The 12169-nt window shown below is 40.4% G+C and overlaps 1 protein-coding gene and 1 long non-coding RNA gene across 2 annotated transcripts in view; one reads left to right on the top strand and one right to left on the bottom strand.

Moving 5' to 3' along the window:
• EFHC2 (EF-hand domain containing 2) overlaps positions 1-5710 on the top strand; it is a 53074-nt gene extending 47364 nt beyond the window's left edge. The window contains exons 14-15 of the mRNA XM_083612561.1: positions 3694-3799; positions 5528-5710. Of these exons, the coding sequence (XP_083468687.1) occupies positions 3694-3799; positions 5528-5626 (205 nt within the window). The 3' untranslated portion in view covers positions 5627-5710. The remainder of the gene's footprint in view (positions 1-3693; positions 3800-5527) is intronic.
• Positions 5711-6719: 1009 nt separating this feature from the next.
• LOC310762106 lies at positions 6720-11534 on the bottom strand. The gene is made up of 3 exons (XR_014547866.1): positions 11447-11534; positions 9959-10183; positions 6720-7202 (listed from the first exon to the last, which is right to left on the bottom strand). It is a non-coding gene; the product is annotated as an uncharacterized lncRNA (long non-coding RNA).
• Between the last annotated feature and the right edge of the window lie 635 nt (positions 11535-12169).

Raw genomic sequence — 12169 nt, 5'->3', positions numbered from 1 at the left:
GCTCCATATCGCAAAATATGAAATGGGCCAAAGGAATGCATTACTTATCTAAAATACAGACATTAATTGAATTTGCTGTGGTTATTTGATAGCAATGAAGGCTAAGGGCTTGAATAGTTTCCCATGTTACTGTGCCACACTTGTTAGAATATTCTTTGAAAACTTGATCCAACAAATTTGAAAACTGGAGCATGTCCCCAGCTATTTCTTGAGTTATACAGTACTATTTTTACAGGGGTAGAAAAAGCATGTACTGCTTTTTCCACAAGCACATTAACACACAACTCAGGCTTTGATAGGAACAGTGAAAAAGGAGGTAGATAACTGGTGCTCAACCCCATCTTCACGGGGCCGCATTTCCTGTGAAAGATTAGGAACACAGTCAGGAGGTGCAGTTTGAGGTAGCTTTGACACTAGAGGCCCAACTGGTCCCTGTGGCCCATGGCTGCTTTTGATCTCCCCTCCCCACTTCACTTATTTCAAAGATTTTTACGCCGTCTCTTAGGGCACAATCCCATTCTGCACAGAGCGAGCCTGGCCACAGTTACCTGTGCTCCGATAACCTTCGGTGTAGACTACTGAAGTGTGTTGTGGGGAGTTTCCATTGAAGAGTGCTCAGAAACTTAAGTTCAGAACCCAGCAGCTAGATTGCTACTTTTCCGGGAGCAAATCCCATTGAACGTAGTTAGACATACTTCTGAGTAAACATGCATAGATTGTACTGCAAATCAGTTACCAGGAAAGGAAGTGTGGATGGAGAAGAAGAAACTTGATGGGCATGCAAAAGGACCTGAAGTTAACAGAAGGGGTAATCTGGGCTTCTGTTTGGAACGGCATGCATGGAGCAACTATTTATTGTAGTTAAGAGAAACACAGTGTCAAAATACTGCCTTCTGTTTTTGTTTTTGTTTTTTTTTAAAAAATAAAGTGCATACCCTCCAGTGGAAAATAATAAACAATTGGGTATATATGTATCCAAAAATTGCCTTCTATTCAAAAACCTATGACACAAATTAAGCAAATCTGCATATGGCTGCTGTGCATAATAGATTCTGATTCTGAGATCCGGGTAGCCAGGTTAACTTGTACTGACTGATTCATTTTGGGGTAATGATTTGGAAATGGAAGGTGAGAAGGGTCTGGAAAATGGAGACAGGTGGACTGTGGAATAGAGGCTGGAGAATGGTAGCTATTTGAGAAGAACAAGGCTTTTTCAGGGCACTGGGCCATTACCTCTGCTTAACCACCAGAAGTCCCTTTCTGAGTTCTGAAGTTTTTCATCAGACACTGTACATGCATTGCAAGCATTTCTTCCTTAGAACCTTGTAGCTCTTCCATTTCCCCCCGGTCTTTTCCGAGTCAGCCAAAAGAAGCACCCTGTGAGCAGAGAATAGCAAAAACTTATTAATAAAATTGCAGGAGGTTAGCATAGTGTAGCCATCTAGTCTTTTCCCAAAAGATACTTTTGTGATGAAAGGTTGTAATAGTAGCTGTAAAAAAACCACACACAGAATATATTACAAGGGCCATAGAGCTTACTGAAAGAATACACTTTATTCTTAGACTGAAGTGTAAATCAGGTTTAATGCCTGTTGACTTTTATTGGGTGTGTTTGCTATTTAAACATAAGGGATTGGGAATAATTATTATCCAGGATTTTGGATATAATCTCTAAAATTCTGGCTTTTTATTGGTTCAATATTTTTATGTGATAAGTGATTACTTGTCCCAAACCAGAAGAAAAAATAATAATGTAAAACATATTTGTGGCAATTTTCCAGATTCCCCATCAGCAAGCAAACACAGGAACATAATGAACATCCCTAAACCAGTTGCATACTGCTGATAAACAAAGGTTTTTAAAATTTTCACATAGGATGGTCGGACCTCATGGAATTCAGCTTCTAAATTCAGAAATGAGTCCCATAGGAATCAGCCTATAAGAAATATTCCCTTATGATAGATAAACCATGGGAGCTACAGAGACCACAACCTCCCTGCCATTAAATTGTGCTAGCTGATAGTAGCATCAATGCATGAATTGCCTGGGGAAGAGAAAGCAAACATAAGCAGGCCAGCACAATATTCAGAAAATACTCCTGCCACATTCCTCCTCACTGCGTACCCTCCCAGACAGAGGAGAAGGGAACATGAACACCAGTTCAAACCAGGTGTTCATCCTTTTTTCATAGGAGAATTCCAGATATAATTCAGTGTCTACTCCAAGCATATGAAATCAAAATAAATGAACATGGTAATTTTCCTTTATTCTACATCATTTGCTAATTCTTATAATAGCAGGTTGCTCAAACTAGACTCACCTAAACAGTTTCATTTGGCACTCCCACTTCATTTGGAATTTTCATTTGGTACTCCCGCTGTGGTAAGGTACTGCCTCTTTCCATATGAACCTACCTGGACCCTGAGATCATCTTCTGAGGCCCTTCTTCGTGTGCCTCTTCCTCGAGAGGCCCGGAGGGTGGTAACACAAGAACAGGCCTTCTCTGCAGTGGCTCCCCATCTATGGAATGCTCTCCCCAGGGAAGTTTTCCTGGCATCTTCACTATACACCTTTAGGCAACAGGCAAAAATGCTCTTTTTTTAGCCAGGCCTTTGGTTGACCTGATCAACATTCCATATCCTTTTAAAATGTGGCTCTTTTGGGGGGGATATTATTGGGTTATTGCTTTTATTTTAATTTTATATACTGTGGTCCTTTTATGTGAACTGCCTTGAGACCTCCGGGCATAGGGCGGTATATAAATTCAATAAATAGTCATAATCATAACAGTAATAAAAATAGTAAATAATAATAATAATAATAATAATAATAATAATAAACATTTCATACATTGCATTTGAGGTAAAAAGCAGAAATAGTTAACTATTGTAATAAATCACCATAAAATTATTTTTTACAAGGTTTTATTTAAAGGTAATATATATTGAAGGGAAAAGGGCCCACCTCAAACACCATGACAAACTTATATGCAAATCGTGAGATTGTAATCTATAGCACTGCCTCCATGCTTTGTAAAGTGGGTATATTCCTCGGGTCTATCTCCCTCTATCATACCGTTTAATATTAGCAAGTCCATCCGCCTTACAACTTGGGCTACTGTAAATATGATCTTTAGACAAATGGGAGGTACCTCTGGCTAAGTAGATATCTGGTTCCAGAATCTGATTGTAACGGATGGCTCCCATACGTGTGTTAAAATCCTCTGCAATGATAAACACTGCAGTAGGATATAGGGAGTCCAGGGATTCTATATAATTCTCTAGTTCTGTCCAGATAGTATTCACAGTAGATTTTGTTTTTACAAGGTGGTATGTAGACGTTAATCAGCGTGAAAAATAGTTTCAAAACTATAACCAAGACAGCAGTTGCAAATAGGTTCCATGGAATCATGGCTGCTGTAGTTTGCATTCAACTTTATGGAGATGAAACATGCTAGACCCGCCCCCCCACTGGCCCCACCGCCTTTTGCTGAGGGAATGGCTGTCAATGAGTGACAAAGGGTATGTTTTCCCCCTCTGCACACATGCACACATCATGAATTCATGTCCATCTGGTTCTTATGGGTTCAAAAAGAAGATAGTTTCTAGGTAAAGGATGAAAAATCATTGCTGTGTTAAGCAAAGTAATAGCCAGTCACTTCCTGAATATGTGCATTCCCAATCTGATTTTAGGTGTGAAGATTGCAAAGAGCAAGTAAATTATAAGAAACTAGTCGATGGGCTAAACTGGAGAGATCATCCAATTCCAGTTTTCCAAACCATCTTGATGCCTTTACAGGTAAGCCAAAAGTATTTCTGACTAATGGACCTGCACAAACAAGAACCTCCTACTGTAGCTTTCAAAGGAAGTCCCAAAAATTTATTGCAGTCAAATAATAAAAAATGTACTTAGTAATGAATGAGAACAAAACATCCAAAACATTTTGTGGATTCTGAAACTTCACTACGCTTATATTCATATTCCGGGGGCCACTTCTTACTTTACTGTTGAGGTTGCACGTTCTTCTGATGAGGCATAAGCCACATGTTGGGTGTCTCAGTACATCAAATTTCCAACCGATTTCCTGCTGCTGCATGACATCTGGATTGAAAGTAAAAATCTATGCTCAGCTTGTCTCAAAGTATTTTTGGTGTATTTCCCCCCTTGTTTTAATTGTTTAAATCGCTGAAGATAATTTTGATGAGTACATTTTAATGAAAAGGGGGTCCTGAGGGAAACTAAAGGAAGGAATGGAATTTGAATCCCCCTGTTGGATTTTTGAACTTTATCCATTATATCTTCATCTCACTTGTGATTTAGGATTGAGTATTTCTGGAGTGCTTGATGATTATATCTGACACACAGAAACCTCAGGCTGCGCTCTCATTGACTAACTGAATCCAGAGAGTTTTATTTAATCTGTCTACCAGTTTCTAAGCTAACAGGTCCCAGGAAATAAATCTTCTCCTCGCTGGTCCCATGGCTTCATAGATGCAGTTTACTGCCCTGATATCTTCTCCAAGAATGCTGTACTGAAGATCACTATTCCCCAGCTAGCTTAATCTCTAGCAAAAACTAAACAATTTATGTCCCAAAATTCCAAAGCCTGGTTTAAAGATGAGGTCTTCTCCCATCCCCGACAGCCATCAAACTGTCAACTGGGTCATATTATATTGTTAGTGGAGTATATTGAATGTATTCTGTTTTTATCGCACTGATTCTCAAATGGAAAGAGAGATAGTGCAGGGAGCTTCTGGAGCTACAGAGACCTCATCCTTAAGATGGGCCTGGGCATGCCTCTGGAGCCTGGGAAAGGGGAGTTTTCTGTGAGGCACTGGGAAATTAAGCACATCCAGGTCTGGTTTAAAGATGAGGCTTCTGCCACTGCTGAGCTCAGCTGTTTTTCGCACCAACACCCTTTTATCATGGTAAGTTTTAGGAAAGCATGGAGGGAGGAAGCACTGTGGAGAGCTTTTTTGGGTTTGGTCTTTTTGAGTTTTCTTGGAAAGCTCATGGAAAGCTCAAGCTTTTTCTGCAGGTTCTCTAAGAAAGTATGGAAACCCAAGTTGATTACAAGGTGGGCTGAGGAGAGCAAGCTCCTCACTAGTTGCACGTAACCAGTGGATTCTTGTGGTGGTGGTGTATTTTTAGATTGGGCATGTGAATCAATATTCAGTCCTGCCTTCAGAGTAGCCTCTAAGATTTTGCTAGTCTCCTGTTACTGATTCTCCTCAAATTAAGGCTGATTAGAATGATTTTGCATTCCCCAGGTGAGTTTTAATGCTGCTGAGGTTTTTCCTTGTCTCTGCCTCTGTTTTAAGGCCATTCGTTCTAGAAACTTGCATCTGATTTCTTAAGCTTAAACGTATTCTTGTTAATGTTACTCTATAATACCATAGTTCTGTTTGTATAACGATTTATGGACGGAAATGAGGACAGCATGGCTTCATTGTGTTTTGTGCCATTTCTGGCTGCTTTCCATTTCAGCCCTAAATGTGTTTTGACCACTTATTCTATTATTTTTAGTACGAAGATGAATGGAGAGGGGAGCCACCGACCCTTCCAGTGAAGAAGGTTCAATACTTACCTCTCATGGTGGATCTCTTTGGTAATGAAGATTCTTAGCACCTCTTGCAGATAAATGTTGCAACTTCCTTTCTCTGGAGACTTACTGTACATGCTTTTTTAAATAAAAGAATCACAGTTATAGATTTTTGGGGAAATGTAAGTTTTTGGTTTTTTTACTTTATTGTAGAAATATAATTTAGATACTTTTGTAATTCTTTCAAACTTCAATAGACTGTACTGTACATGCACTTTCACAATTAAAATCATTTAAATTTACCTTTACTCTTGGTTGTTATATGTGCAGTGAGCACTGGGTAACTCAGGAGTTTCCAAATGTTTTTGTGAAGTTTCTAGCTAAGGACCATGTCCCTCACCACCACATACACACAGCCAGACTCTGCTGCCCTTCTGTTTTCTTACAAGTTGCTTGGGGATAGTGGCCATGCTGATCCAGACCCTGACATGACTCCTGACCCTTTAAAAGCTGCATATCTTCACTCGGAAAAGATGTGCCTGGCAAAACTTTTGCCTTTTATGCAACTTGGAAAAGATACGAACACTTTTGCAGTAGGATGGCTTTCATAATAAAAACATGATACGTTACTTTGAGCTTGGACACAGGCCTAGTCCTCTCTCAGATGGCAATCTTGTGCCTTGCAGTATCATTCCAGATCTGCAAGTAGCGGCTTACAGATCTGAGTGTTCTGAGTGATCTGACTTTGTGGTTGTAAGGGCTGCAAATTGCCCCATTATGATCTAGTTTTAGCAAATGCCAGATGAAGTGAAAGCACACTTCCTGGTTCTGCAGCTTCAGATTCTGGTAAGGGCTTGTGTGCTTGAATGCTTCCCAGTGAAAGAAGAAAAAAGGTTCTTGCAAACAGACTTCTATCATAGCTGGGAATAAATTTTAATTATGCAGTCCCACGACAAATATAACAGTGGATCTACCATAATTTTCTCTCAGTATTAATATCTATATGGTAATAGAAGAAAAAAATCTAAAACATAATTTCAGTGGCATTTGAAACTCTAACTTGGAGATGTGGTAAGACTGTGGCAGATAAGATACACATTTATGGTATTATCCAAAAACAAAGAAACATCAAGGCGGGCAAATGATAGAAAGTAGAAAGGATATTGCAAATTATAAGTTTTCTTTTGACCTATTGGCCAACTTCTTGTCTGGTTTATTGGGGGTGGGGGTGGAAAATTGCAATTTGGTCATTTTTCATATATAGTTTGTGCAGCCAGGAAAGGGTCATGATAGCTCCTAACCGGAAAAGCACTTCTGTTCCAAGCATTTATGAATATACAACTGGAATTTGGAACGTGGGCAGATTTTTGAAGACCACAAGCGAATTAAAGAAAGGTTTCCATTATTCAAGAAATTAGAGAATTTTGGCTTTTTATTCATTATAGGAAACATAAAATTGACAATGTACCTTTATGCTTTGCTTTCTTTATATTAAGAATCATCTGGTGCTGTTTGTGTTTCTTTTTGTCTTGCTTTGTATCCCTTGCCTTTGAGTTCTTGTATCTTCTCTCTTCAAAGTTTTATTGATTGCGACTGTTTTGCCGACATGGAATTTTGCTTGGAAATAAAGTTACAAGTCCAGGAAACTAAAAGGAAGAGCTCAAATAACAATAAACCAATATCACAAAAATTCACTGGTTACAGTCCTTGGTTTATCATCTGCAAACTTGTGGAACAATTAGAGTAAAACAGCCTAAGGAGAAGCTCACAAATGTTTGTAATCATTTGGTCGAGCAGGTTACTCAGCTAAATCAAATTCAGAAACACTGTATGCATCTTTAGTTGATTGGACTGTGATCAGAAGCTTGAAGGGCTTCAAACTAGGGCATAAACACAAACCATTATACCATTGTTTTGTAGGGATGGGACTTGCTTTTTTTTTTCCTTTTCATTGTTAGATGCATTGTTCTTCAGTATGACATTAGCCACCTTGAGTGCATTGTATTCAGAGTGGAAAGGTGATAAAATAACATCACAACAAATAAGCCAGTGACATAGGTTAAGGAGAGAATTTGGCTGACCCAGGGTGAGCTTTATGGTACTAGCCAATGTGATGCTTTCCATATGTTGCTGAACTACAACTACCATCATCCCTGATGGTTGGCAGTGCTTGCTAGGGCTGATGGGAGTTGGGACTCCAACCACATCTGGAGACACTATATCAGTCCTGCTGCAGTTGCTACATCACACTGACTCTCACACTAGATTGCCCTCATGAACTGTCATCACATCTTGTGTATGAGACGTTCCAAACTTGGGCATTGACCAGTTTCAAAGCTCAATTTAAATGACACCAATTTCTCCAGAGGGCTTTGAATTTGGGCCAGACTATTCTGTCTGCTCCTGTTACAGAAAACATTCACTCCTGCTTTCTGCAATGCACTGAAGTACTGGCTTAAATGCCATGTAAGCCTCTGTTTATAAAGATAAGAGTTTGCATAGGGTCCAGGTTGATTTTTGTGACTGTACTATAGAAGTATAATATAAAGTGGAGGGAGGTAGTTGTGTAAGGAAGTGTATATGTGCACGCTCAACATATTGTACATTACTGCTCTAGTTTATTCACAGCATAAACAAGCAATTTGCAATTAAAGTCCCCTTATGGGATTTATGCCGGTAAATGGTGATAAACTATAACTATGCCACTATAAATAACCTGAACAGTAGAGGAAGCATATAATTTACAGATAATATCCCCATTAGTAAATTTTATGGACCAATAAACAGCCCCCACAAGTTAATAAATGCCAAAGCCATAAACACCACCACTATTAACGCGGCAAGATTTCAGTCCCTCCTCCTTTTGTTGGTGGTCCCAATATACCAGGAGAAATGTTATCTCGGGAAAAACATTTATGCTGGCTGTATAAATAACAACGAATTCTTCAGACCCATCTGGAGCTCCTCCATCTTCTCCATGACCCAGGTGGTCTGGTTGTGGTGGTGTGTGCATTCTGCTTCTCATTGCAGGCCCCCCCCCCACTGCATATATCTGATAGATATATTGGCAGAGAGAAATCACACCCCAAATTCCTCTGCCCTTGTCAATACACAGTTTGAATTGCATAGCAGCCTTTAAACAACGAAAATTCAGATGAATTTATGGGTCCCCTTTAACTGCACATCACCATCCTTTCCCCACTTTCACAGAATAGTGAATGGTGTGGCTGAAGTATGGCCGTGAATGACAACCTGAGAGCTAATAAGACATCTCGTTTATAGGAAGAATGAATTTCCTTTTTGTTCAGAACAGAGAGGATGGTTAACGAGTCCAGCTGAAAAGAAAACCAAGCCTTCTCTGATATTTAAAAACAATGATTGAAATAGTGAAGCATCTTCAATAACATGTCACAGCTTCATTCCGTCAAGCAGTCAGTCAGCTAGGAATGTAATTGTGCCATCAAACTCTTTGCAAAAATGCATTCATAATGTTGCTTGACGTGCTGATGACCCAAAATGACTGAGAGCTTTACAAACCAACCTAACTTCATTTGCCCCCCTCCCCCCAGTTTGATCTGTGCCATTTCTTTCAATCAGATTCTCCTACAAACAATGCACAATGCTTAACACCACTGTTTCTGTTAGGCTTTGCCATTTTGGCTGAGCTTGTTTCCATGAAATAAGCCTTCTTTTAAGCTGCTTTTGAGATTCATGTTTTTGACCTCTGGGGCCTTCATGGCCTTTAGAGTATTCTTATCTTTACCATGGGGATTGCTCTTTTAGCAGCCAAAGGATTAACTACCTCAGAAGCAAGCCACCCAGAAATAGCCTCTTTTCATTCTCCCTGCCCCCGGCATGATTTAATGTACAAGTTTTTTTTTTTAAAAAAAATTAATTCAACTTCTCTTCAAACTCCTTGGGTTTTATGTTCTGAGAAGAACAGCTACATCATCCAAATAACTTGTTCCCAGGGCATCATACAAATGCATGCGAACACTTCACATTCAGTAACACTGGCTGATGTTCTCAGGCCTGCTCAGCAAGGTCAGATACTTGAAAGGTCTCAAAGGTCCCACTTGGCATGCATTGAGATGAATTCATTGACTTTGCAGGGGGGTAGCCAGTTAGCAGCTCACACAAACCACATACAGCCACAAAGGGATTTTATCTGGTTCCAGATTTCAGTGCCGATATGGTGAAAGGCCAATCAGGTTTTCCAATCAAAAGTGAACCCTACAACCTACTATTAAACAGGACAGATTGGATCTATTTGTGGGGTGGAGGGTGGGGTGGCTCTCAGCAAAAGGGTTTTGGCACACCTATGCCCTCATCCTCCAAGTTCTAACCCACCTTTACCTCCTTCACGTCCCTTGAGTGAGCAACTGAATGACCATGGCAAGAAGCAGACTCTCCACCTGGGTGATATGGCAGTGTGGCACAGAAGATGGGTTTACCCATTCAAGGAGGGCCATGCCAGCTTGGAGAGGCATTTTTCATTGCCAGTGTTGGCTGTTGCTGCTTCTCAGCCTGCTGGTGGTTGGTGCTGCTGGTTCTGCTGGGTCTTCCACTCTTGACACCAGGCCTGCTATTAAGATTCTGGGCAATGAGAGATTTCTGAAGAAGCATCCACCCAGCAGTGACTGTGAAGAAGAAGAAGAGTTTGGATTTGATATCCCACTTTATCACTACCCTAAGGAGTCTCAAAGCGACTAACAATCTCCTTTCCCTTCCTCCCCCACAACAAACACTCTGTGAGGTGAGTGAGGCTGAGAGACTTCAGAGAAGTCTGACTAGCCCAAGGTCACTCAGCAGCTGCAGGTGGAGGAGCGGAGACACGAACCCAATTCACCAGATTACGAGTCCACCGCTCTTAACCACTACACCGCACTGGCTTCCGTGTGGTGTGTGGATGAGGAATGGCTTATTTTTCCTAATCTGATTATCTGAAGAATAATGGGAGGAAAGTACGTGCTAGGGATGGCAGAGAAATACAATTTATTTCACGTGTAAATCTGGCTCTATCATACTTGCACTTTTCGAAACAGTGTGAGACCAGAAGCACAGCTGGCCTTCAGAATTCTCACCTCTCTGAATTATGCAATGCAGTTTGCCAACCAAATGATGTTTTCAAAGATGCATAGATTCGGGGAAAGTGTACACAGCATGAATATATTAGTGAAAATAACATATGATAATGCTTTACATTTGGAGAAATTGCAAAAGTGTGTACATTAATCAAAACTACAAACAAACATGTTTATTAGGAGATATTTCATTAGAATAATTTTCATGAGGATTTTTGAAAACCAAATTCTCAAATTGCGGCAGAAATGTGGAGAACAGAATTTAAGACTGCAAAAAGAATGAGAAATGGATAGACCCGAAATTGACATCCTGGACAATGAGAAAAACATGCATATATGGAATGCATTAAATCCACTCTAAACTGTAGTGTGGACACATCCATTAACACACCAACCCTGCTGCTCTCAGGAGGAGCCCTTCTGCAGGTATTGCCCATGACTTTTGATTCCTCTGAAAATTTCAGGACAAGACTCAGGGATGCTTTGTAAAACAGTGAGTTAATATTTGGATACTGCTAATAGGTTCTGAACAGCTTGGCAGGCCTCAGCAAGGGGGGGCGCAATGTTCCCATTTTATGAAGGTCAGACGTATCTCCAATCCTACACCTGCCAAAGGATGTAAATTATTTTGGAAGGGCTGTGGGGTTATAACAGAAATCCTGAGCTATGACAAATTGTCTAAGAGTGCTAGAAGAACACGAGGAAGGAAACGCTTGCAGCAAGTCCAAAGCAAATTAATATAGCTAGAATCAGCACCGCAATATTTATGACCTGAAAACAGATAAGCAGCAGGATCTGACTTTATGCATGCCAACTTACCTCAACGTCCATGACACAGAACAGTGGCAGCAGCAGGCGTGCTCCTGTTATGCATCAACACTGTGGTCTGTACCATCCGGCGAACAGGTCAAAATATAGTTAGTGTCTCTGGAGGGTTAGAGACCAAACATAAGTCTAAAATCACAGTGGGAGAGCTGGACTCTGCCGGTAAACTCCAAATTAGATTTTATTACATGTGGATGGTGATGAGGTAATGTTGATCTGAATAGTATATTAGTATAAAGACAGCCTTTTATCTGGCTGCCCAGAACTTGTCAACATCAACATCAGGGAAAGTGGGATAGAGTGCTCTTACCTTTTTGCAAACTTTGTTTTGAAGCTGAACTCATTGGCACTGCCTTATTAAAAAAATAGTGTCGGTATGGCCATGCACGGAAGGAGGTTGGTGTGGGAGTTTGCCTCATGCAAACGGAATCTCTGCTGCTTGAGAAAATGTTGGCATTGGCTGAAACTACCTCCAGTGAATTCATTGGGCACTGGAAGATGTTTCTCCAGGTGATAGAGGAGGAGCTTGAAGAGAATTCCAATGAAAACAAGAGGAATATAAAGCCCATATTTTAGTTTATGTTCCCAGCAGTGCAAATGTCTAGCTCTGCTTCACACAGCGCATCAGAAGGGTCAGCAGCCCAATGAATTAATATTCTGGTGACCTTTACAGCTGAGCAGTTTGCTGTTTTGCTAACAAGTTTGGGTTGGGGGGTG

Source organism: Podarcis filfolensis, assembly GCF_964270895.1.
Source record: "Podarcis filfolensis genome assembly, chromosome: 4".
Taxonomy (NCBI): Eukaryota; Metazoa; Chordata; class Lepidosauria; order Squamata; family Lacertidae; genus Podarcis; species Podarcis filfolensis.
The sequence above is the reverse complement of the archived record's forward strand: the minus strand, read 5'-3'. Positions and strand labels throughout refer to the sequence as shown.